Here is a 27,958-nt window from a genome sequence, read left to right as displayed (position 1 = left end):
CAGCATTCAAGTCAGACAAGCTCTCTTTCTCGCTGCCTGAACAAATGCAGGAGAAAACTGAGGGCATAGTGGTAATACCATCTCTACTCTCTGTTCCTGAGAGAAATAATTACAGATGAAATCTCGTTTAGTCGCTACTGTCCTGGGAGAGAGTATGCGCAGTTCAGATGAAATATTTGGAGACTTTTGCTGCCAAATCACAACAGGTCTCCCCAGTGCACGGGTGAACCACTATTTGTCAAGAGCCAGTAACTGGGTCAAATTGAGACAATTTTTATCAGGAGCAACAAAAGAATCACAGAATCACAGAATGTTAGGGATTGGAAGGGACCTCAAAAGATCATCTAGTCCAATCCCCCAACAAAAGAAGAAAAGGAGAAAAATTAGAATGGAACAAATAGACTAAAAAGCTACTTTAGGTCTAATATCTTCTATTAAGAAAAGCAGCACAGGGATGGAAAGGTAAGCACAATGCTAACCTAGACAAAAGATTGAATTCTGAAGAGATATCAGGAGGATTTTTTTAAAACAAAATAGTTCTTTCTGTTGACATTTTATCAGATGAGGTATATACATTTAACAGACTTTGAGAGTCGATATGAAATCACAGTAAAACAGCAGGGGTTTTTGGTGGAGTTCTTTGCGGAGTAAGAGCTGGAAGGAGCATTTCCACCTCATTCCTCAGTGACCTCTTCAGCACCTCTTTTCACTAACACATTTGCACAGACCATAAATCTTAAACACTGTTTTTCTGCATTGCATTGCAGCTGGTCTTACCAACTAGTTATGCTCAGCTTTGCCACACACATACCCCTGCTAGAAGCCATATGAAATCTGGACACACACATCCAGGCTACTAGTGCAGGATGAGATCCATGACCCTGCCCTAACAAAGCTTTACCTCTTGTTTTGCAAAGGGTGCCAAATAAGATTATTTTGAGTTGAGGAGCCTTGAAAGAAACAGGTCCTCAGAAGCCATGTACTGCAATGTCCACCAGGGAGTCAAGTTCATTTAAGTAATAGTCTCAAATGCAGATCTGAATGCCGATATGATGGAGGAAACCGCATATCAGAATATTTTTCAGGAAAATATATAATATTTTTTGTTTTTTTACTTTTAGGAGTTCTCACCAACACCCTCCTCAATCACCTCGACATTTGCACTTCCCTCTATTTTGCTTGCTTCTTCTCTCTTCCCTTTAAAATACACAAGCAAAAATCCCAGCAAACACAGAAATTTATATTGTAATAAGCAAATTGGAGTAATCTTTTCAAATGAAATTTTTATGCTTATCCTTGATAGTTGTGTTTCTTCTTTGGTGGCACAAACAAACAACAAAAAAAGAAAAGCATTCTAACGTAAGTACATTATACTTCTTACCCTTCTGAACTAATGGAACAAATTTTTCAACATCATTTGCAATTTTTTATCATTATGGTTATCCAACATAATAGGTAATACATTCGATTATCAACAGAATTTGTATTTTTATGACATCAAACATATTTTTTATATTTTAGTTATCAACACATTATTCTGTTACTCTGTATTTCAAAAATGGAGTGAAATGGTGCCAGAAGGGATAGATTTAGCAGTAGGATTTTATAATTGTTTCAAATCAATAAGCAATGCAGTACAACTTTTAAAAATACTCTTCCTTCACAAGAGAAGCTGTAGGGAAATGACAGAAAGAAGTATTTCTTACAGTGAAATTGCATTTGAAGCTATATAACTAATTGCAAGTCTGAAAGTGACAAGTCAAATTCAGATTTTTTCAGAATCTTAGCTACTTACTATTCACAACTGTTCCCTAAAACATAAATATTTACGATTTATTTCTTGTCTTTTTAGGAAAAAAAATTAACATTCTTTTGCACTCTTTAATAATATTTGCCAGGCTTTTGGACCCCAAAACCATAACAATATTGCCATAGGTAGCCACATGAAACTAAGTTAAAGACTTTATTCACGAGTGAGTTTCTCAAGAGGTTCAGTTTCCCACAGCATACACGAAGTTCGGGTTCAAAAACCAAAGGCTGGTGAAAAAAAGTGGAAAAGGACAAAAAGTAACGAAATGTTCTTGATTTTTTGATTTGGAGACACAGTTATTAGCAACTATTGGACTTGAATATCAACATGGCTGCAACGTATCCTCGAGTGCTAAGGTATTGATGGAGATCTGTGAGCTCCTGCCCGTGTAGGCACGGCTCTGTTTGAACAGATGCACTCTGGTGAACCAGAGCTGCCAGGGAGGTTGCTGGCATTCCCAACATGCTCACAACTGCTATTCAAGATACTCCATCTTCCAGGAGTTTGAATAAGTGCCCTTTCCACTATATGTCTACTTGTAGCGCTCGAAAAAGTCATTATGGACTGGCTGGAATAACAGCAGAAATAATACATCTATTTTAGATGAAGATCCATAAGACTCTAGTAGAGGTTTTCATGATACAGTTTCTGATATTATGGCTGACACTACATTTTTTATGTGCTGAGAGAGCAGTCATTTGGGAAAATGACTGCTAAGCTCAAGGCCTGGGCATGTCAATTTTGTTTTTTAATTTTCCTGGATACAGATCTCAAGTTTGCAGCAACAGACATCTTCTTTCCTACCCTGCTGTCAATATAAAACTTTCTCAGCCCCTAAAATATAAGTTGTTTGGGAGGAAGCAGGGTGTGTACAGGTTGTGTCTATATGCCCATGTCTGAGTTAAGATACCTATTGAAGCAAATGATCTAAAGGATAAAAAACCATGTGCCACACCAACAATGAGCTCTCAGGATAAAAAGAGGTGAATAAAGATTATTTTCCCCTCTTCCTCAGCACTATCTCCAATGCTGTGGTTGAGTTACCATTTTTTCTTGCTTTTCTTCTCAACCCTCTTTTTCCTTTTTTTTGGACATGTGGAATAGGACTGACTGGATAATGACATTTTCAGGTAGAAAAGAAGAGTATATTTTGTGCTTTGCAGCATGCAGAGTATCCCAGGGAACAATGCAACAATATTTTTCATAGACAATTTTAGCATTCTCATTTCCCTCTGCTACCCCTTTCCCTCTTAGGAACTGTCTGAAACTGTTCCATACACAAAGTAATCAGGTAGTTTCACACTTCTTTGTTGAGATGAGACACATTTGTTCTAAAAACATATCCACAAGCGAGAACATCTAACTAAGCAACCAAACCTATAACCAGTGAGGTCCCTTCCTGAAACAAGTTTTATGCTGTGGCACAGTAGTAAGTGAAAAGCCAAAACCAACCCACTCAGACATGGAAAAAAAAAAGGTACGGAGGATCTTTTCTGCATAAAGTCTTGTGAAATTGTTTGACCCTGACCTCTCAACTAAATTTACTTCTTACAAAAGACCTAGTAGCAGTTTGATAGATTATGTTCTATTAAAACTGAGTTTATTAATTTTATAATATGCATTATGACATTTATTGGATAGCATAAAGGATTATAAGAGAATAAACCAACTTGTAAAATAAGCATCAAGCCATGCTTTCTCTAGTGTTACTTCTGCTTGTGTTAGCTGGCTTCGAAGCTTAGTAGATTTACATCTCACCACCACAGAGCCTTTCAGCAGACTACAGGAGACCCAGAAGAGTAAAACTACAGATGGTTCTGGACTGCTGCCAATAGCGACCCAAATACACGGTCAATATTTTTCGCTTAAATGTTCAGCACCACTGCGATGTAATAACAACGGTAACTGTAAAACAATAACTTATTGCTTTAGGGAAATGCTAAAGGCTTTATTTATTATCCCCTCTCCCCAGGAAGCACTTGTGGGATGCAAGTGCTAATGTCATTAAAATAAGGTTTGGGAAACACTATCCATAAATAAACTCTCGGTTCCATTTGAATTTCTTGGATTATGAGATTTCACCGGTAGGAGTGTGGGCTAAATGATAAGGTAAAATTATAGTAATAAGAGGTTTGGAAAGCTAGAGAATCTGCTGTAACACTGGAAACCTATCATTTTCTCTAAATGGTAGTAATCCTTTTTTATTCTATTGAAGTGCTTCTTAAGGTATACTGTCTAAAGGATATAAATTTTTTATTTTTTATTCATATTTATAAAACCACTTTTACAAATTATTTCTGTAATGTTGTCTTATGAATTTATAAGGTCCTGTCTTTGTCCATAGAGAATATCCATAGTGTTTGGCTGAAACCTATGGTAGCTCTCTGGAGATGCTCATAAACCTAATTTTTAGTCTCTTGAGAAATTAAAATACCAAGTGACACGATAAACATATGCTCCCTAATTGGAAAGAATGCCTTCATTTTCAAAAGGTTACTCATATATGAAAATATACTGCTCTGAACACCAAATCACTTGATGGCACGTAATACTATAAAAAGTAAGGGAAAGCACACACAACTTTTATGCTTGTCACCATTTTCCTGGGAAAGTCACAATTCCAAGGGCTTTTCACGACTGCTCTGCCTTCTGTCACACTGCCAGCCCTGTGAACCGTCAGGAAGGTGGTTCATGGCAGCAAGACAATGCCGACCACACTACGGCTTTCATGTGAGTTTGCTGTCCTAAAAAACACCACTCAAAATTGCGACTGACTGGGAGATTCCTGTCAGAAAGGGTCTCTGATGAAAAACACCTTGACTCCAAAGCCAAAGTATTCTATGGAAGTTTTTTTTCCCCTAGATGTTCCTGGTTTCCTATCACAAAACCTGAAATAAATATTTACAGTTGCCTAGTCTGGCCTGATTCTGATGATTCTGGTTTGCAGAAATTACCTGAAATATTAATTTTCAAATGTATTTCCTATTGGGTTATCTTGCCTCTTGTAGACAGGGGATCTGTGGCCTGGATGCCTTTGCAGATCCCTCTCTCTCCTCTAAGCAGGACTCACGCAAATTTCAGTTGAATCAAGTCAATAAATTAAATCAGGAAACAATTTTATTTAGAAAAACCTTAGTTTTACTTAGAAACAAAATAGTGAAATAAAATGTTCCACTGATTTAAAATAATTTTTGAATAATTTAATTCCTTGAACACTTTTCATACATTAACTTTTATCTTTATTCAGAACTGAAACAAATATTAAGCACTTTCTACAGTACCATGGATACTTACTTACAACATAAAGTTTTCTGCTGTCAGAAGAGGATAACATAAAACAGGTCATTAAACTATGCTTTCGAGGTTCTTGCTTTTCTTCATTATAATCTGTTAAAATTACATTTTTCAATACTTGCGTTTTTATTGCCTTGTGGACCTACTACTATAAAACCATTAAGTTTGTTACTAACCTCGGGGAGGTAAACTTTCATTCTGTTTTCACTAAGCCTACGTTTCACTTATTCCAGATGTGAAAAAATATTACACATAGACATAATATTTATATATATATGGAGACATGTATATACTAAAACACACAAAACCTGTAGCACTCATTCACTTCTACATAAAGAACAAAGGTACAGACAACACTTGAAAAGAACATCCCCTTCCATCACAACATGCACATAAATATTACATAGAGATAATTATTGTAACAGTGCTACAATTCCTTATGCATTACTCTCATAATGTTGATCTTAAATTTTTCTCACTTGATTTCTTCAAATTTCCAGCCACCTTTGTGGGTGCCCCTCCTATGATCTGTGAGCTACACTACACCGTTGAACTGCATGCCATATGCACTATATTGTAGTCAAAGGGTAAAGAAATTGAAAGGTCAAATGCTGCTCCTATTCACTCCTGCTCAGAGGGACAGTGGTTCTTAAATGCAGGAAAGATTCAGAAAACTCCCTGGGCTTGTGAGCACAGATAAATCACCCAACAGCTTTAGACTTCTCTGAATGCAGCAGAAGCCTCAAAGTAAGGCTTTGAATGTAAATCTGCCAATCAATACAATACTTATAACTGATTAAATTAAGCTGAATTGAATCTTTACCATGTTCTCATCTTTTTCAGAATTTAGAGGAAACAACGATTTGGAATGGGATTAGACAGACCTGAAGTTTCATACATCTCAGTCAAGGTTTAATGCACATGTGCTTTAAATCATGCCCTAGTTAACACTTGTGATTACACAGTTGACCAAATTCCCCCGGAAAATGTTTCCACAACCTCCTCTAGTCACCTTGCAGAAATACACAGCAACATTTTTCTTCTAGAGAGGAATCATTTACTCAGCTACGAATCCTTACAGACAGCTATAATTTATGCCCCTCTAGCTAAAGAGTAACTCTCTACTTTAAACCAGACAATTTGGAAGCTTTACCATTAACAAATACATGTACACACTGGAAATCAAAAGAGTTTCAGCTTGTTTACTATGAAAAGATAATAAGCTGTGTCCTACCTATGGTGGTAATAACAGTGCCAGCAAAGAAGAAGGAACTTCCCAAGTCCCAGTGACTGATCTGAGTAGATGTGTTTCCTAAAGGTATGATTCCTGCATTTATTGCTGCCACTACTTGCTGCAAGTTTAAAAAGATTTTGTCAATATTCATGAAACAATAATATTAATACACATTATACAGCAAATTGATTAAATCACTTATTAATCCAAGCAATAAACCAGGAAAGGATCAGTGTTGCTCTGCTACAGTTTTGTCATTCGGTCAGGCTACAATTTAATCTCCAGCAGACACCCCCAAGCAATTCAGCATACAAGCAGAGCTGTAAACTCCAGAGCATTAGGGAGAATGCAAAATCCGCTGTATCAGTAACAGCATCACCTTAACTAGATCGCAAACACAATTATTTTTACTGTTGCAACTGTTTGGTGAAGAAAAATATGCATTAGACAAATATTTAAAATGAGAGTTTCCCCAAATATTCCTCTATTGAGTTAGGCAAACAAATGTACTTCTTAAAACATGGCCATTTTAAAACTCCACGAAAAAAATGCCCGTGCATTGTTTTGGATCAAATGAACTCCAATTAATTAAAACACTTTTGTAGAACAGATAGTTCAATAATTAAAGATGAACAATTACACTTATGATTATAAAACTTTCATTATGTTGATAAAAAATTCAGAGTCAAATATCAAACATATATCTCTAAGTTTGTACAACTATATACTTCATAAACTTTGTCTTGAGAAATTCCGTTCTAGCAGCTAAAATGAACAAGCTTGCCACAAGTGACATTTTCATAGTGTCAAGAAATACGAAACATTTCCTGTTTCAGCAGTGTCACCTACTGTAAGTTCTCATCACAAAAAGTATTCCTGTTTAGTTATATCTCTATTGCAGATATATACCAGTATTTGAGTTAAACAGTACATACCAAGAAATAGTATTTTTAAACTTGCGATAAATATTTTAAGGAATGTAAGTTATAATTTCATTCCGAAACTTTAAAACAGGACTTATTTCATAATCATGATCGTTATAATAATCATTGGTGTTTAACAAAAGAACAACAGAGGATGCAATACTGCAAAGCTAAAATGAACATTTTAACTAATAGTATCTGCTTGGCAAGTTGTCCAACAGTGATTATGCACATAAAGATATTCAGCAATAGGGCAGAGCAGAATGGTTTTCCATGTGGGCAGTCTGTTGCAGAGGAACAGTCTTGTGCAGTAGCAATAATTTTTTCAATCCCCAAATATATCGACCATTTGCAAAGGAAAACATTTCCGTTTCTAAACAGTGCCCATCGAAGTCAGTTCATCTGGACAGAAATGGCAAAATACCAACATTGGATTAACCAGGCCACCGATTTTTCATTATGGGATCTCAGCTTAAATCCAGCATTCCCAGTTTGCCATTTTCAAAGCTCAGATGCACAAAGTGGCCATTTCAAAGTCCACAGCTGCATCTCCGCAGCTGCAAGAATCTGGCTGCCGCACCTAAGCCATTCGCAACACCCAGGGTTTTCAACAGAAAACCCACTGGGGTATCTTTACATAGACTTTGCACTGGTTTATCGTCTTTACTTTCAACTGTTTTCATGTCAACTTTTATTTAAAACACCAGAAAGGCAGACATCAAAGCTGTGGAATTTTCAGTCCTACTGAGGAAGGAGAAAGGATGGGGAAGGAGAAGGGAAAAGATTTTCATTTTCCTTTGGGTTGGATGACTAAAGCTTCTTCTACGTTTGTACATCACATACAACTTGGCAACAGTAAATACGACATCACTGATACCAACAGGTGTTTACATTACTGTAGGAAGGGACACCTCAGAAGAAGCAGCATGTGAAAACCATCCCTTGTATTGATTTTATAATTTATGCAATACAGATATTCCTTTGATTTATAAACCCCAGTGTGCTGCATTACCAAGCCTACTGAATACATTTTGAGTTCTGCTGCATTTCAGTGGACGGAGAACTTCCATCACAAGTCCTTGTACCTGCCAATGGGAACATGCTCTCCAGTGAGGACATCATATGGTAAAGCACTGGATCAATATAATTTTATGGGACCATTCATGTCTTATTACAGTTTATTGTACTGGATGAATGCACTACCCAGAGCAATGCACCTGTTTAGGCAGTCTAACAAGACCAAGTTTTATACAAATCCAGATGTGAAGTGTTTTCAAAGCTTTATATCATCACTACAAATTTTTGAAGCCATAATACCTCAACATCTTTTATATGAAAGGTGTGCCAATATCAACTGCTCGAAGATGCCTTCCAGCTATGCACTTCCTAACTGCACTACAATGTACCTACAGACTGCCAGGAAAAAAAGATATAACTTAATCCAAAACTACTCTGTTGGGTCAGACTTAACAGAACACAACAGATGGCTACAAAAGACAATTAGGCACTATTATTGTGTCTCTGATGTCAGCCAACTGCTAATTAGGAAAAGAATCAGGGCAAGTAGGCAAGTGGTGCTTTCTCTTCATACACCCTCTTGGCTAAGCACAGTTTTAGGGACCTTTTGAGTGGGAGGCTGCATCTGCATCGTGGTGTTCAGATTGTTTCGGGTGGATCATTTTACCAAGAATTTATCTAACTGCTTTTGGTGCTCACTCGTATTTTGCGAGCCAAGTCACTCTGGCAGTAAGTTCTGCAATTTACTTGTGGATCATTTAAAAAGCATTTCCCTTCTGAGATATTTTGTGCTTCAAAGTAATTTTGTACGTTCTTATGTTATGAGAAACACTTGAATAGCAATTCCTTATTTGTTTTCTTCAAGAAATTAATGATATTATAGACCCATCAGCTGCCACTTTTTTCCGAATTAAAGACTCCTTCTTATTAAATTCTGTATTTACCTATTTAAATGAATATTTTGAATACTATGTATAAGTTGGGGTTTTTTTTATCAACTGGATTTCTCATTGACTTTCTTTGAACTGATTTACTTTATTGATTGCCTTAAACATAGCTTTAGTCATGAAGGGCCAGATTATGCCTTCTTCATCACTGGGTTATTAAGTTTGCAAACACACACTACTATGCTTTCTCCTGCACTGTTCTCATGTCTGGGAGGAGCCAGCCTTAATACTAACAAAGCTGTTGTATTATATCCCTTCAGAGTCTTCTGTTAAGAGTCTTCCTTAATGACAAGAATGGCAGGTAAGGTTGCGGGTTTACAGATATCATTACTCCTATCATAAAGTTTTTGAAAGATGCCTGCAAATTTTTTGGGAGGGGTAACTACATTTTCAGTTCTTTGGATCAGAGGACATCTTTTCTTGGTTTGGTCAGTGCCTGTGAGCAGATCTTCATTTAAGACTATTCCCAAGCATAATTTTAAAAGAAAATCATATATAACATGACTCCTAATATATATACATTTCAGGGTAGCATCTTCTTTCTGACTATGATGTCCACTGCACAAACTTACCTGGAATATCGGATGCCAACATTTCCTTAGCCCAGAATAAAAACCCAGGCTCACGCCACTGGTTTCCTCTAACTTCAATTAGGGCCAGGGTCTCACCCTCAATGTTCAAATAGCATGCTATTCACTGGAAGTGCTGCTAGATTCAATTTTCTCTGCCACTTTATTTGTGGTCTTCACCCATTTTTCTTGACTGATGCCTTACTACTAGAGCAAACACAACCACTTCATTTGTCACAAATTTAGCATGTCATTCTTTCCTTCCCTCATAACTTCTGTCACCTGAGCCCTTCAGCTTATCTTAATCTATACAATAGTGATGGTGACTCTGTTTCTTTTGAATCTCAGAACAGTGAGAATCATGAAAACTCTATGTAATCTGTACATTTATCATATGTTGCAGCCTGTAAACACTTTGTGTCATCTTAACACAGGAATTTCTCAACTTTTTAAAAATTACTTTACAGTATTATAGTTTACTGACTACCTCAGTGTCAGTTTTTCTAGTTTTTCTTATCTTTATTCCACATGCAAACTAAATTTTGACTTAAAAACCAGTTTCACTTCAGCATTACAAAACAAGTCAGCATTAGAACAGAGATGTGGACAGTTTCGATTCTTAAACTGTGTAGATTATTTCACTTGCCTTACCTTCTTCCAGAGTATTTGTCTACTAGCTGTTTCATATGGGATGACCGAGGACTGAGCAGAGGAGGGATCACCCAGCACGTGGCACCTGATCAAGGCCTCTATGTGCAATGATTTTAAGAATAATATTATATGGTTACAATAAAAATAATAGGTTTTTCACCATTTGCTCATCGACAGCTGTCTTTATAATGGTGAAAATGTGGAGGTTTTGGGATAGTAAAAAGAATTGAGATTAAATTTTCAAATATCTAAAACTTTTAGGAACTTAATTCCCATTTTTTAAGTTATGTGAATTCTTAGGGTAGCTCTGTACTGTACCTTAGGATAGGCATGAGTTGCGTCTGAGTACAAGTCCCAACTTGTACTACATCCAAGCTACCTGGCTTTACACCAATATTTGGCAATAAGCTTTAGCAGAGCATCAGAGAAAAGAGACACTTGAGTGCAGAGTGGATAGGCCAGGCCTGACCTGCCTTACTTTCAAAAACAGGACGTGAGCACCTAAGACACATGAGCATCTCATTCACGCCGTATGTACTTTTTTGCTTGAAATAAGAATACTGGGAAAAAGAGAGTGACAATATCAAATCTCTTTTTAATTTAATGGCTGCTTTTCGTTTCCTATATGATTTTAAAACACTTCCTGGTAAATACAGCATGCAGTTTTGTGTTATTGCATCCCTGCATTCACACAGATATCTGTTCATAGAGGCCACAATGAGATACCCTTGCAGATTAAGACACAGAATTTTGCGACTTTTTTCTATCAAAATGAAAGATAAAAAAGCCTTTCAAACAGCACAGTCATTTTGCGAAAACAGAAGACAATTCTCCTAGGTCAGGGATTTCAACCTCTGGTCCTTTGACTCTGCAAGGAGTCAATGGAGATGACTGACAAGAGCCAGCTCACAGGCAGTGGAGCTACATCCACTACACAGGGGTCTGCAGAACCACAGGAGCAAGACAGAGAGGTTACAAAATGAGAAAGGCAGCCTCTGGCTGTCTACTGCTGTCTCATATAGGGATCGGACAGAAATAAGTACGTGTCAAACTAGTCAGCTTAATGCTCATCTCCTTGTTCCACACCAGGCTCTGAATCTGTGCTTTTGTACCATCTTCCAGTCACTTCGCTTTTATGAAATGATGTAGCGCAACACTTCATTAGTCTCAGCTTTTCTATCCAAAGATTAAAATAGAAGCACCTTAAATTATGCTTCTGATAAAATACAGAGCATGCAGTCTTTCGTTACCCAGCTTGTCAGGAGTAAGCTTGTGTTCCCTGGCAATCCTTTAACAAGAGATTTCAAAAATTCAGATGTGCCTCAAAGTTTCTGGAAACTCATTTCTCAGTCTGCGCTTCTTCCTTCACTGCTGCTGCCATTTGACAAGGGCACTCTCTCGCTCTCCAGTGTGATGATAAACCTCATACGGCCCAGCTACTGCACAAGTCCTGTGTTTTTATTTCTGCTTTGGTTTACAAAGAATGGAAATCCTAGTTCTTTGTTCAAAGGCACACTAGGATGCTTTTAACACTTAGCAAACAACATGCTTTTGAGCCTCACTGTTGACAGAGATTGCAATGATGTTTGGATTATAATTCTGTTACCCCTTGGTTTTCTTTTTAGTTTGTATTATATAACATATGATTGTAATCTGCACTGGAGACTGGTACCCAACACACTGAAGAACTGAAGAACTCTTTTCATCCTATGTTCACAATCTACTTGAACTAAAAAGTTGTAGAAACGTATTGAAATACATTTCTATTTCCAAATATGCATTAAAAACACACTACATATATAAATCTTGTGTGTGTGCATACATATATATGTATGTATACATACACATTCAGGGAAGAGGGCTTTTCTTTGCCTCTTGAGATCAAAGACTGGAAGAATTATTCAGACAGCTGTTCAGCAAAACTCACTAATGAGTCATATCTGCCACCCTTTCTAAGACAAAAACTGTCATTCAGATGCATTCAAGCTACCTAGGTTTTAGGTTGTATAAAACTGTTCATCTGAAGTAAATATATCCTTTAAGAGCCCTAACACCAGAAGAGGCAAAAAACATTTGGAAACCATCCTGCTTGAACATAGAAATGACAAGGGCAGTTAGAATTTCTTTATTATTCTCAAAAAATTCTCTATCGTTTTTGTGCTCATGAGGGATAAAGACTGTGTGCTTCAAAAAATTCCTTTTGATTTAACCGCCATGTAGAAAATAACTACAGAAAAAGGAGTTGTCCTGTCAGTGAAGGGGAAGAGCTCAGGCAACAAAAAATTGGGTAAAAAAATCCCTTCCTCCAGGCACTAAGTGCAAAGCCAGAAGAGGGGATCTGTGTGTAAGAAGACAGCAGGAACTGGAGCACTCCCAAGCAAAGTGCACACAAAACCCAGGGGCTTCTGCAGCCCCTCCAGCTTTCGGTCGCTGGACTCAACCACAGCAGGTGGGGATCTGTGTGGAGGGCAGGTCTGAGTAAGGTTATGATCACAGGTCTTTCACAGAGATCTCTTGTGTAATAAATATTCCTCTGATCTGGGATACAGGTAGAATTTGAGGGGCTGTACTGTGGAAGGCAAGAAGAGCATCTGAGTGTTTATTTCTGACAAAAGCGAAGCAGCAAGGAAATACTGGGGTGAAAGCCAGACTTACAGACCAGAGAGAGGAAAAGAGAAACAGGATCTTACTGTACCAGTTAGGGCTACCTGTATACTTAAGACTACATAAGCTCGAGTGCTTTGACGGGCAGACTTATGCATATGGTAGCAATACGAACTGCAATTCCTGCACTTCATGTTTTAACTACTTTAAAAGCCATTTATTTCATGTTGCCTTGAAAACACCGTCAACGGGCAGCTCAGCTACTGGTATTTGCAATTTTTCATAAGCTTCATGTTTGAAACGTGACAGTACATTAAAAAACTGATGCAATGGTACTTTTGGATCCCCAGATGAATAAATAAAATATGCTGCAGTATCATTTTATTTCATGCTGGTCTATCAATCTTTTCCAGTCTTTAAGGTTTAAAAAGCATAAACATCTGCTGCTTGCAGGTTAGGATCCAAACATGGATGGTTCCTGCTTCTTTTGGGGGAGGCTGGAAGGAATTGCAAAAGGGAGAGACTAAGAATATTTAGGGTATAAACTGGTGCATTCAGATTCCCTCAAACAGTTCCTGCTTAGAGGACCTGTAAGCTACAGCTCACAAGACTGAGAATGCCTATAAATGTTGTGACTCAAAGAATGAATAAAATTTGATACAAGCTTAATAGTCTTAGCTAATAAATTTTAAATTTATTTAAATAATTTTCAGATCTGTCTGAAAACAAGATCTTTGCATCTCTGTGATTTATTATCTCAAAAAAAAGGATACAGCAAGCTCAAACACCTTCTAATCTCTGTGAGAGAAAGAAGGATTTGCATTTCTATATTTTAACAGTTTTCTACACAATCAGAGAGGTTGAGGCTCAAGGAGCTTATCTGGCTGAAATAAAACAACATATTCCTGAGGATGCAGCAAAATTACTTGCTTGGGGCTACAATGAAAGTGGTAAAAAGCCCTACGAAAAAGACACAAAATCAGCTACTGGTGGAAGTGCAACTTAGCATAGCTAGTTACCTTGCACTATAAAAATGAAGATACAGAAGACAAATATTTTAAAATGAAATATTTTTAAAAGAAATTAATCACATAAAAAGGCATTATGACATTGTGGTGATGTCAGTTTGATGAAAGGGACACTGCTCCCATGTCATTCATAACTGTGTCAGGCTTCCCTCAAGAGAGAGAAAGAAAAAACCACATTTTTCCTCAAGGGAGATAAAAAGAAAACACATTTTGGTCTCATTCACAGTCTAAGAGATGAATGGAAAGAAAAGGGAGAATGCAGCTGACGCAAATGTAAGATGAAAACAGGCATGAGACATGATTGTGGACCCCAGCACGGAGAGCTGTTCTCATGTTTAACCACAACCCATGCAGAAGACAAGGAGATCAACTTGTGGGATCAAGGTCAATTCAGCTAATCCTAGTGGTTCACTAATTCTTTTTTTTGTTTTGAACGCAAGTACATTTTTGTGGGCTGTCAGCTTTCAGAAGAAGCCACATAGCCTGAAAGGGACTGGACTTAAAACTCTACAAGAGCCTTTTATTGCTGAGACAGCTTGGTGCAGCACCCTGAAAACTAGTTCAGATTTCAAAATGAAGGCTTTATAAGACAAAAAATACCACTAACAGCACTTGGAACACATTAAAAGATTGTGCTGTTCAGATCGTGCTGTGGTATTACTCCTTCCCCTTGTTAGGCTTTTAAGAATAAATATATTCGAAGGATGTTTCTGCTAAAGGAACCAGAAATTAGGTACATTCTGTTACTAACTCAAGTTTCAGTGTACCTTTACTTGAAAACTCTTTACTGAAGTTCAGAATTAACTTGTTAAGATAACCAAAATAATTCACACCAGCTTGCTGGGACACTCTAGATATTTAAAATAACATAATTGAAATTTCTCATATTTCCAATTTTTGTATGCAAATTTTTTTTTTGGTATGTAAAAATAATGCGTTAAACAACTTGATGCTTGAGGTTTAAAAGGATTTTTTTTTTCCATTTTGGTTTTTAAAGGTCAACACTAAAACAAATAACTGCTGAGCAACACATAATTAGGTGATGTTTACATAAAAAGCTCTTCTGTTTCTTTTATTCATCTTTCTCTTTGGAAAGGGGACAAATATTTGACTCCCATTGCCAAGACATCCCACAACACGCAATATTGGTCACATCCGTCCTAGGAGCAACATGAGTTCTGGGTGGGGGGAAAGTAAATTCATTGTTGTTTCATACACCTCCTTCCCTCTATAGGACTTCCTACAGAGGGAAGGAGGTGTATGAAACAACAATAATGACAACTTTGTAAAGTTGTTGGATATCGTATTCACTCAGGCTCACCTGTCCCTTGAGACAAACTCTTAACCCCAGGAGATGTGATGAAGGTATATACATGTATTTCATGGCTGTGCAGCACTGCAGGAGGACATCAATGCAACCTGAACATCAGCAATGGAACCTAAGGTCTCTTTACATTTGCTACTATGCACAGGTGCATAAATGCAGCAGATTTTTCTAGGTACTTGACAATATACTTTGTGCATCTGAGTTTGGAAACAGTCTCCAACTTTTAAAAATGTTTAGTGGCAAGCTTGCTATAGGGAACAGTCAACACGCTATAAAGAGAGATAGAACTAGACTGAAATAATTAGATACAATTTCTCTAATTAGATATTTTTTTCATTCTTTAATGCTTATTGTTATTTGCATGTGTAGAGCTGGATTGCTCCCAGGTTTCTATCAGCTTCTGCCAAGAGAAAGCTCAGTGGTGGAGAAAAATCTGTTACATATGAAAAGTACAAAATCCCTAGTGTAAATAAAGAGCAGGTTTATATATTTTTCCACATGTGCATAAAATCCACACAGTCTGAACTACATTTACTCTTTTATTCTGTCACCTGGCAGTTACGTTGCATTGTATGGCAGGGTCAAGTTGATAGCAGGCATGGACAGAGAAACCAAAACACCATCCATAATGAATTGTCAAGAGTTCTTCTTCTTTGAGAAGAAGGAATAGTAGCAAAATGTCTGGCCACATCCCTTTCTACAGCTTTATGATGTACTAGATATTATATATAATCTTCACCAAATCAATACTGCCAATAAGTTAGATCCTGCCAAGACCTTCCAACTAAAACTTTAAAAAACAAAGTTTAGCATCAGACCATGCACAGCTTGCTGGTCAGCTGTATCCTCATTAGACTCACCAAGGTAGCGTTTGTACGTTCATGAGCTTCTCTCCTGGGATATTCCTCTAGTTGTAGATTTAGATATTCCACCACTGATTGCTGTGCACTGCCCACCTCAGCACTGCTGTGTACAGCATGCAGCGATCCACTTAATATTGTTGTTAATTCTGGCTTCAGGCTACAGCAGAAGGGGTTGAAACTGCCTGGGGAAAATGGCCTCTTTGGTGTATAGATGTGTTCTGCATGACTTTTGCACATTTTAAGTGTGGTACTACATAAAAGTGCACACGAAATGACAAAAAAATTATGTACCTAAAAGAAGGTCTCAGGGTCATACATCGCTGTTGTGCTTTGCAGGTATATTTTACTATAGTGAGGCAACAAGTAGCTGAAGTGGTAACTGAAAAGGTGTGAGAAAAACTCAGGTTTTTCTGAGGCAGCTGAGGCTACTTGGCTGTAGCCATTAACTTTGCACATTTTCTATGCTGCAGACCAGTTCACTGTTGCCCCATGTTTCATATAAAATATATAAAGTCTATAACAGTATCATTCTCACTGAGTACGCCTAGAGGAGCCACATGATCAATGTGAAAACACAGTCTCAGGAATTCAAAACCAGGGAATAAAGCTGTGTGTGCGTTTATTGGCAACAATATATATTGTTGTGCCAGGAAGGTTCTTGGTGATTGGTGAGATAAAATAAGCATAGAAAAGACAGGAAGGGAAAATTCCCTGTCCTCTGTGTATTTATAGAAGCACACAACCCTGTGCTCTAATCAGCTTGGTGGCAAAGGGAAGATTTTAGGAAAGATGATGGAAACTAGATGGCCCCTGGGTGCTATTAAACTGGACTTTCATTCCACTTGTTACAATTTTTTTTTTCAGCTGAATTTGTGCTCTCAAAGTAGTCTCCCTAATTTGCTCAGCTGATTAAGCCACTGCACATCATACTGTTGGTTAGCAGTCTTGGGATAGTCAAGCCTGCTTCAGAGGAAGGATTAAATGGCAGATTAGAAGTTGTGAAGATTGAAAAAGAACTGTCATGATAAGCACCTTCAGCAATGACTAGCATGAACCAGAGCCAAACTAGTTTCTGGATTCCCAGAACACAAAGTTCAAAAGGAAAAGTTTATAATGTATTTCATTATAGTTCGACTCAAGGTAAATACTTGATTAAAGAAGACATCACAGTCTGTAAGCTCTGTAATTTTCTTCACATGCATTAATCATTCCAGCTTCCTACTACACTAGTAGTTATTAATTTTCAGTTTTATAGCTTTCAGTGAATTCTTAAATATAATTTACTTTTTCCTCACACGCACTATTCGTTTTTATTCATACAGACATCCAACAAAAACTGAAGAAACACTGCATTATATTGTAATAGCAATCAGACAGACCCAGAAAGACAAAATGTATTCGAGCAATTTAGCATCTGTGACGAAGTGGTAAGTAGGGAAGAAATATGACCCCATGGTTAAGATAGCAGCCTAGACTTGGAAAAATGGATATAAGACGATCTTTCACCGCTGCTTTCTTATTTTAGTTTGGGCAAGTCGCTTAATTCTCAACCCTTAAACAATTTGATGTAATTTGTTATCACATAGTCTGTGTAAAGAAAGGCACCCAAATGCACTTGTAGGACCAGGCTCCCTGTGCCTCAGCTCTCCTATAAAAGGTGCGGAGTAGCACGTTCCTGTCTCCACGTCGTGGTGTTCTTCATTGCAGAGAAGCAGAAGGGAACAAGAAGAAATTGAGTTTTCCATTTACCCCAACAACCAGCAGAGCAAACTCTTCCCACAACCATCTCTCATCCACGTGCTGTGGGAGGCTGTGTCACTCCCCGTGCTTCACAAGCCTGTGGCTTTCTGGTCACGCCAAGATCGCTGGCAAAGATGGGAGCTAATGCTGATACAGGTATCTGTGCTCCGATAATTGTACTGAAACTGTCATTTATTTTACACAGAACATCAAATGGGCATTGAATGCTGATGAAGTGGGGTTTTATTACCAATCTGTGCTTCTGGGTAGGGAATCATAAATGCTGAAATATCTAAGCACTCCAGAGCAAATTTCATCAGTTTTTGCCTTAAGGACCATCTCATAGATGATGTAAGATAATATTGCTTCAAAATTTCCATTTTCAGCTTCGCAAGTACGGGATCTGACCGAAAAATTTCACATGGGGATATTTATACTAGCTACAAGAGATTGTTTTAACCAGAATGTGCTTGTATATTTCTCTGAAAGATTACCCCATATTGTGCTGGTAAAACCACTGAAACATAGTTATTACACAGCATCAGGATTAGTATCAACAGCTCCTCCTCAGGCATGCCTAGTCAGAACACATGGAAATAGGAACTGCCTGACAGTGATTTAAAGAGTAGCAGTTTTGGAACACATTTTAGCAACCAGGCAGAGGAGAAATCACAAAATACAAGATATTTTCCCAGTTTGCCTTTAAAATTCAGAAGTAGCGTGCCATAAAAATAACTCGGTACATCAGTGCTCTGCATTTAAAACTCAAAAAAACCCCAGGTGTCCATGCTGATGCTCAAGGCAGATTAGTCTAGAGAGGTAAAATCAATTTCTAAACTCCTGGTCATATCTGCTGTCAAAAACCACCTCCAGAGAGCTTTGCTGCCCATGCAACTGGCACGCTCCAGAGCTTGCACTAGCAAGGGGCTGGATGCCCGCCACCCTCTCCTGCTCACCCCTGTCCCATCTCAGGCTCTGCAGACCCATGGCTGCTGTTAATGAAGGAGGCAATCCTGGCCAACTCTTGGCTGTTCACTCCAGACACCCATTTCATTGTCGTATCCCCAAAACCGACATTATTTGGTAGCCCCCTGCTATTCCCTGCAGTGCCACTGGATGTTCATAAGAACGTGGGAACATGGAACTGAAGTTGGAGGAGGCCTCATCAGGCTCTGGATCTAGTTCTGTGCTACCGCAAATAAACATTTCCTATGGTTCTGAGGCTGATGACCTGCAAGGGTAAAGTCACGTTAGTTGGAACACACCAATGTACATCAGTCATGGATGTGTCTTTAAGAAGCGGAGGAAACTGAGATTTAAGATCAAAATAGCAAGTCCGTGGTACTTTCCTGTACTTAAAACAAAATCAATAAAAAGAAACATACAGCTGGAAGGAAAGCTAGCTTGATACAATCGCAGTAAATTAGAAGTCCTTTAAGGCAACGGAGGGTGTATTTTCTTCCTCTAGAATTAGGCATTTCAAATATTGACAGACCTAGTAAGGCACAATCAATGTATCAATTCCTTCGTGAACTATTAATTATATATATTGCTGATGAATAACCATTTAATTAGCATAATGGGAGGCTTCAGTGAAAAGGCTGTCTACCAAGCCTACTAGACCTAAAAATAGCAAGAGCTTTTCAACTATGAGGCTTTGCATGAAATTGCTATTGCTCCACTTCTGGTCTCAACACTTGTTACATAGCTCAGTCAATACAGAGCTTGGCTAATAAAGTTTTTCCCCTTTATCACAGCAGTGCTGCCATATGTAATTTGTCCCTCTAAGGCATGGTGACAAGGGTTGGGTATGGATTACCTGAATCAGTTCATCAAGCTCTGTTGCATTCACACAGGAATGCTGAGAAACAAACGTCTGCTTCTGAATCACAATGGTGGTTCTCTGGGAGGTCTCATAAGGCTGCTCCAGGGCTTTAAATACTGTTGCTCCAATTATTAAATACACGACTACAACCAGAAAAATTGTTGACACTGTCTTCCATTTCATAACATTAATAGCCGAATCACTTTCCTCCCGTGAGGAGAGCACAGTAGGCTTGGTGGAAAATGATAATCTTGGTTTGGAGTTCTGAGTGGCCGATTTGGGATCCAGCAAGTCAGGTGCCGCCACTGGCAAAACAGAAAAAGAAAGTTAATTTTTACAGTGCCGCTCAGACTTCATTAATTTCTTGTCAAGAGATTACAGAAATTCTGTGGCTTCTAACAGGAATTCTTAAACTGTTGAATCTTTCTGTTAAATCCCATGCCACATTGCAACAGATTTGGTGCTCTGAGTAGCAGTGTCCATTTTACACACATATATACATTTGTAATATTTTCTAAACATATCTGTCCCCTTATGATATTCAATCAGTTCCAAAATGCAGATTTTCCCTACACTCTCGCCCTTCTTTAAATTAGTATAAGATGGTATTTTGCTGCAGAGATTCTTTATGTCCCTTAAGCCCTGCTAAGCAGCTTTCCAGCTGTGTTTTACCTCAGCATTACAGAAGTAGCAGAAAAATACAAATTCTGCTTTCTTGCCTATTTTGTCCTGTGCTCTGACAAATGCTCTCTGAGGACAGTTGTATGACCACTTCTGAACTCCCAGAACACAACCATAAAAACAATATATTGCTCATCATCCCAGTGTTAAAGCGTTAATTGTGGATCAGTAACACCTTTCAGAAAATACCGGTAAAACATGTGTGTACTTACTGGAAAAGTCACCTATTTGTTAGAGCGCGTATTTTTATTTACAGCTACAAAAACCCACTGGGTTACGAAAAGAGCAGCTGAGTGTGTTATCAAGTATCTCGATAACTCATGTGACTACCAGCAACTACACGGGCACTAAAAAAAAAATCCGCCACATCAAGTGCAGGTAAAGGTCTCCCATGAGAAGATGGCCACAGCAGATGACCACACGAGCTATATTTAAATTGTTTTGAATTACAAGTGCATTTCGAACGACTACAACACCGCTTCCAGCTACCGGTGGGAAAAGCCCAGATCTAAATCTAGAGGAAAGTCTCCCTCCGGACGGCCGAGGTGGGACACGTCCCCAGCAGTGGCATTGGCAGGGTCACCCCCTGGGCACAGCCGGGCTCAGGCACACACCTCGGTGCCGGGAATGGGGCCGGGAGGGATAGAGAGAGCCCCTCACCCGGCCCGAGCCGGGACCCGGGCACCCCGCTGCCCCGGCCCCGCGGGTAACCCGGGGGACGGGCACGGCCCCGCCGCGCCGCACACCTTGCGGGGTACCCCCCCTTCCCGCCGCGTTCCGTCTCCCATCGCAGCCCCCGCGACCCCCCGAGCCTCCAAAGACGATGCCGGGGGCCGCGGCGCTCCCGGCCGGCCCCGCCGAGCTCGCTGCCCGGCCGCCCGGGGCAGCGCCGACCCCGCCGCCGCGGCCGGTGGCGAACAAAGGAGCGGGCACTGGGCACCGCCGCTCCGCCGCCAGCCCCGCCGCTCCCTCCCCGCGGCCGGTGCAATGCGCCGGGGGATGCCCAGCGCCCCCGAGGGGCGCAGTCCCGGTGCGGCGGGTGAGCCCCGGAGCCGCCGCCGGCGGGGATGCTCCGCGTCGGGGAGCGGCGCGGGGGCGAGGCGGCCGGCGGCGGGGCCGGGGCGCGGCGCGCAGCGGGGCCGGGAAGGGAAGGCAGGGGAGGCAGCCAGGCAAGGTACAAAGGGGACCCGGGCCGCCGCAGCGCGGAGAGCATCCCGGGGTCCCCCCGCGTCCGGGCGTGGGGGAAGAAGGGGCGCATGCAGCATCCGCAAGGCTGGGAGCGGGGAGGCACGCCATTGTGCTCGTACTCACTTCTTATTTACCGACCCGGTGCCCTCTCCTCGCTCCACGGGCAGGCATTTTTTCAGGGCTTGGGTAGATACAGTTAAAGCAGATTAAAAAATTTTAAAAATATAAAAAAAATAAAAGAAAGGATGGAGCAGACCGAGAGGAAGAGGCTGATGGATGGGTCTGGAGGAGAGGGAGCGGCAGGGGCGGGCGGGCTGGCAGCGCGGATCCCGCCGGCTCCCCCCGGCCCCGGGGCGTGCGAGGTGCCTCACGTCGCGCATCGCGCATCGCACATCGCGGCGTGTGTGTGTGGCCGTGCGTGTGTTGTCTGTGTGTGCGTGTGTGTGTGTGTGTGTGTGTGTGTGTCCGTGCGTGCGTGTGTCCGTGCGTGCTCCGGTGCGCGGGGCGTGCGGAGCAGCCCGAGCCCGGTGATGCCTTTTGTGGGGCGGCGGGCACCCGCGCCGCGGGTTACCCCCCACTCCGCACCCCTTCCGCGCCCTCCACCGGCGGGGGGGCAGCGCTGCGCTGTTCCCCACTGCCCCCGGCCCGCCGCGGGGTGCGCGCCCCTCCGCGCCTGTCCGCGGAGGCAGCCCTACAGCCCGGCTGGGCGGCGGCAGATGCTGCACGGGCGCAGGGAAAAAATGGAGGGGAAGGGGAGGCGAGGGGGAGGCAGAGCGGTACCTGCGGAGATCAAGGTCTCGCCTGGAAACGAGCGAGGAGGGAGGCGGGAGGGAGGAGAAGGCACCGGCCACCCCCGCCGGCCACACAGGACCTGCCGGCGGTCCCCGCTCCAGCCCCAAACGCGGCTGCCTCGCCAGAGCCTCCCCGTGAACTTTTGAACTAGAAGAAATGTCAGGGCAGCAGGAGCGGGGGGACAAGTGGGAGACCCCGGCCCTCGCCGAGGAGCGGCACGGAGCAAGGCGGCTCCGTCCTTCTCGGCTTGGCCTGACGTTTAACCCGTGTGCTTTGCAGCCCGGTGGTTTGCTGCAAGGAGTTAACTAGGTGGGATCTAGGAGTCAGGGGTGGTAGCTGCTCTCCTGTCGCACGGACTGCCAGCGTCCTGCTTCCTTCCATTTTAGTCTGACAGATACTCAGAAATGCTGCTTCAACCGTGGTTTCTGCTACTAAGAAGTCTGAAATCATTCTTGTTGTCTTTGCCACAGGCTAACTCCCCAATTTCCTGGTCATCTATCACCTGTGACATTATCCATGGGTCAGTTGTTCACACAGAGGTGATGAACATCTACACTTGCCTAAAAGACAGAAGAGTATTTACCAAGAGGATCCAAAAACTGTTCCCACAACCACTCTAAAAAGTCTCTGCAAACATGTTAAAAAATTACTCATCATAACAAATGGGTATAGGTCACAAGCATTTAAAGCCAGAGGCTGTATGTGTAAAATGCCCGAAGACAGTCATACATTGGGTGTTTAATGAGCTATAATCCTGCTCAAATCAGGACCACCGTTAGCAAACACTTTAGAAGTCACTTATTTTAATGCTTCTTCGCATCAATGTGACATAATACAAATGAGTGTAATATTGAGTTCCTTAGGACTTCCATTTCAGCAACATCAATCACACCAGTTTTCCCTAGTGTGTCCACACGTCTCCACAAGGTGCAGCGTTGGGTAGGAAGCCACTTCTGTTATTTCAGTTTGAGCTGGAGCCCATCACTCCCCATCGCCACGAACCAGCAAAGCAGTTGTCAAGTGACAAGAGCCATTGGGCCCAACCCAACAAACCCTTTTGTAAGTCAACCTTCAGTCATATGGTTGACTTCACCGACAAAGTCTCAATCCTTGAGCAACAGAAGAAAAGTGAAATGCCCATTCCACTCTACTGATACTCCACTGCTCAAGGGATTCCTGAAGAGGAAATATTTTCATGCCTGGATGTTTTTTATACCAAAAAAAAATCATCATCTTTCTTCCCAAAAGATTTTGTAACGACCAGCCTATATAAACAGTTTTTTCCTATCTCATGGAAAATAATAATTTCACAGGATTTCTTCCAAAATCCTATGGGAAAATAGGCATGAAAATTTTCCTTCGTGCTGACCTGTGTGTCTATAAAATGTTGTGGAAAATAGTACTACATGTCTTCTTTAGCAATCTAAATATTTGGAATAAGATTTTGTTTTTCCTTGAGAGGAGGAATTATTATTAAAAGCTGAAAAGGGGTCAGACGTTGCCTACAATTTGAAATCAGTGGGAAGCCTCCCAATAGCTTCAGGAGGGTTTGGATCAGGCCTTAAATTGAGGCATTCCACCCAAGGGGCAGAAACCATTTTGAGATCCACTATAGGAATGACTGCATTGGTGCCTTAACTCTAATAACCGAAGAGCTGTCTCTGTGAAAGCAATTATTTCCGTTAATTACCTAGTAAATGTCTCCAATATCTACTTTCAGTTTGCTGATATTTTCCACCTATTGTGATCCCAGATGTAAAACCCAGCTGGAGCTTACTGCTTACTTAAAGTGGACTTGATCTGTGCTTTCTCACTTCTCCTACAGGTGTAAGCACTCCACATATGGTAGGGACCTCTAATGACAGGCATCTTCAAATCCAGCAAGAAACCCAGTAATTCTTATTGTGGTGCACAACAAAAAACATTGAGTATAGCAACTCCTGTTTTCTGGAGGCCTTATATAAACCCAGCTTTTATTCTGTGGAGTCGTGCCCTCCAAGATTATTATTGCAATGTATGCCACAAAGTTCAAATATTGTGTGTGACTGTTTTGCCCTCAAATTCGGAACTGACATTCTACCAGTTTGATGCATCCAGCCTGAGCTTTACTAAACAAACACACTGCAGCATATCACTGACGAAACATACCACCAACCAACGATGACAAGATTAAGTAATAAAAGGTGCTACAATACAGAGCTCCAATCTTGTAAGCGAATGGGCTTGCTGCTGAGCCAAAGACATTTATCTGGACGAACTGAAAAAAAAAAAATGCTCCTAAGACTAAGTATGTGCATGTTTGTGTATTTCATGCTAACAGGAGAAAAACTCACAAAGTACAGGACTGTCAAATGCTGTCTAACAATGTATTGGCATGAGCTTGGGAAGGCCACGTTACTTGCAGACAGTGGCTGCTGCAAGCTGCTCAGCCTTTTGAAAAGTAGGCTCAGCCGAGAGAGACAGGCATGCAGCACGCAGAGGAAGTCAAAGCTGCACGGTAAGCATAGCAGTCACAGATCCATGCACCTAACAGCTGTAAATGATCTAACCATAGCTTTGATAGGGCAGGACCATACTTGTAAGGAAGTAGTTATTCCAGAAAAATATCACCCTAGAAAGACCAATTTAAAATGTGTACATAAAAAGTACCTTTATCTGTCGCTAACACTTTCCTCTTTCCGAATGCAGGAGCCATCCCCTCCCTGACAGGCCATGAAGAGCACTTGCTTTGTGCCCAGACAAGGGGCTCCTGCTAAGCCCCCACCTCTGGGTGCAAGAAACGCTCCTCTCCTTTAACCAGCTTTGGAATAGGAGGCACCACAGGTTCCAGCCTCATTTAGTTGCCAAGGATTTCTACATTCCCAAGGGATTGTTACGGCAAGGGTTCCAGTGAGGGCATTTCCCTCACTGACTTCAACAGACTATTCACATGGGCACCTATTTAATTCACCACAGGGGGACCCATGCGTTTGATCGGACAGAGTATTGCTCTGGGCTTCAGGCCTTGCTGTGGACACAGCATCTGCCACTCCAAAGAAAATGATACATCCTTGTGACACGAGAGCAGGAAACCTCTGCCTCTTTTTGGAATCAGCCACACCATACAACCGGTTAAATTCGAAGATAAATCTTTGCTACTGCTAAGTTTCATTACAACAGAGCTCAGCAGAGATACTACTAGTCTTGTTTAGTAAGTTAATTTTAAGGCTTATTTTACTTATTCAGCAGCACTTATAAATGTCTTGTCTCTTGACTTCTTTGGAGACATTCAAAGATCTCTGTCAGTTCTTTATGGATAATTATGACATTAAGGCCGTGCCATGTTACTGTGTTCTGCCATTAAACCATTAGTCATATCCTGCTATGGGAATCTACACTAAACGAGAAACTAATGGCATACAGTCTGCTTCCCCTTTGAGCAAATGAGGAGACAGACCGTGTGTTTCTCAGGCGGTGAGGACACGGGGCTGCTCCCAGTGACCTTGCTGAGACTGCAGGGTCCCAGCCCACCGCCAGCGTTAGGAGGGCAGAGAGAAGGCAAGAGGCAGGAGATACCCGCAGTTTAGTGATACTCAGCTGTCCTCTGCCTCTGAAAATGGTAAAAGCCTTAAGGAATCCCACTTAAAAACGTTGTCACTTTTAATTCACATTTTTAAATGAATTAAGTATACGCAGTGCAACTAGAATATGTATTAATGAGTTTTACCTGACTAGCAACATATCACATCTACCATGGGTGTCTGTCTTACGGTGTGATGAATTATTTGTTCAGCAGAAAAGCCATTGTTTCTCACCTCATCAATTACTAGAAAAAATATTTACATGTACCGAGCTATTTTCATACAGCTCAGCTGTCAGTTTTAATTAGGTTCTAATTCTTTCCATCACTAGTAATTCTTATCTATTTATCCATGTGAAGCAAGTGGGAAGTTGTTTTAGAACCCATAAAGTATTCGCTGTTGTAATTAATATCTTGAATGTGTATTTTCTTTACTGGCTTGCAAATCCCCCAGTGGGTTTCCTCCCTGCCTGTGTCGTGTTATTGGACCTAATGGGATTTATTTGTCACATGTTCTGCCACTGTTTTTTCATATTTGCTTTCACAAATCTGTTATGCTTGGACAGCTTCAGAAGCAACTATTATAACTAACTTTTCAATGGCATTCTCATCAATGATAAATGTGAATTCCCATCTGTCACCTTGATTACGTATCATTTATGCACAGGAAAAACTTACTACTACTTTGAATTACTGATCTCACGAGGGAAAGCTAGTGGTGCTTTGGGACGATTATAATATATTTTTCTGTAATCACCAAAATGTTCTGCAAAATTGCTGGTTTGTAATTTGTTTTTCATTTTTGTGAGTTGTGGTCTCTTCGAAATAGGAGGCTGACAATGGGAATATCTAGTTTTTATATCTGGCTGTCCACACCCATTAGTACCAATCATGAGGCCGTCTTCATAGACTTTCATGGCTCTACTGGATGACTTAGGAGATGGAAACCTAATCTTTGTATAGTCTTTGCAGACTGAGAAAAACCACGGAGTACTTTGAAAGAAAAAGAACCTACATATAAGACTGTACACATCAGGCCTGGCAAAAGAACGAGCAAAGTTCATGCAGATTCTAAAGGTAGTTTTACTCGAGTAAGTAAGTAGGTGCTTACTTTTAAACTGTGTCTTGAGGAGCAGAGGATTTGATTTTTATGTTTGTAAAGTACAACAGCCACATTTTAGGGAGCTCTGGAAATAGTGACACAGATCTATGGTACAACGATCTGTAAATTAAATAAAATACAGACAGAGGACACTGGAAATCACCTAAAATAGCATTAGTGCTTTCCTTGTAGAGTAATCCACAAATAACATTTGGAAGAAACAAAAGAAATCAGAGAAGAGGAGAGAGAGAAATCAGAGAGAGGAGAGGAGAGGAGAGGAGAGGAGAGGAGAGGAGAGGAGAGGAGAGGAGAGGAGAGGAGAGGAGAGGAGAGGAGAAGAGAAGAGAAGAGAAGAGAAGAGAAGAGAAGAGAAGAGAAGAGAAGAGAAGAAGAGAAGAGAAGAAAAAAAGAGAAGAGAAGAGAAGAGAAGAGAAGAGAAGAGAAGAGAAGGGAAGAGAGGAGAAGAAGAAGAGAAGAGAAGAGAAGAGAAGAGAAGAGAAGAGAAGAGAAGGGAAGAGAGGAGAAGAGAAGAGAAGAGAAGGGAAGAGAGGAGAAGAGAAGAGAAGAGAAGGGAAGAGAGGAGAAGAGAGGAGAAGAGAGGCGAGGCGAGGAGAAGAGAGGCGAGGCGAGGCGAGGCAAAGAGAGGAGAAGAGAGGAGAAGAGAGGAGAAGAGAGGAGAAGAGAGGAGAAGAGAGGAGAAGAGAGGAGAAGAGGAGAGAAGAGGAGAGAAGAGAAGAGGAGAGAAGAGGAGAGGAAGAGAAGAGCAGAGAAGAGCAGAGGAGGAGAGGAGAGGAGAGGGAGAGG

The 27,958-nt window shown here is 40.9% G+C and overlaps 1 protein-coding gene across 2 annotated transcripts in view; it reads right to left on the bottom strand.

Moving 5' to 3' along the window:
- Positions 1–27,958, bottom strand: part of KCNK2 (potassium two pore domain channel subfamily K member 2) — a 108,665-nt gene that overhangs the window by 58,281 nt on the left and 22,426 nt on the right. Inside the window, exons 1-3 of one of the 2 annotated variants that reach the window (XM_065631227.1) lie at positions 21,825–22,215; positions 19,827–20,137; positions 6,339–6,456 (exon numbers count right to left, since the gene is read on the bottom strand). In XM_065631227.1, coding sequence (XP_065487299.1) covers positions 6,339–6,456; positions 19,827–20,137; position 21,825 — 430 coding nt within the window. In that variant the 5' untranslated portion in view covers positions 21,826–22,215. Of the gene's footprint in view, positions 1–6,338; positions 6,457–19,826; positions 20,138–21,824; positions 22,216–27,958 lie in introns of those variants that run through there. The other variant, XM_065631226.1, reaches the window with a different exon arrangement.

The sequence above is a fragment of the Caloenas nicobarica genome, chromosome 3 (assembly GCF_036013445.1).
Source record: "Caloenas nicobarica isolate bCalNic1 chromosome 3, bCalNic1.hap1, whole genome shotgun sequence".
Classification (NCBI taxonomy): domain Eukaryota; kingdom Metazoa; phylum Chordata; class Aves; order Columbiformes; family Columbidae; genus Caloenas; species Caloenas nicobarica.
Note: the sequence above shows the minus strand (reverse complement) of the source record. Positions and strands in the feature narration are given on the sequence as shown.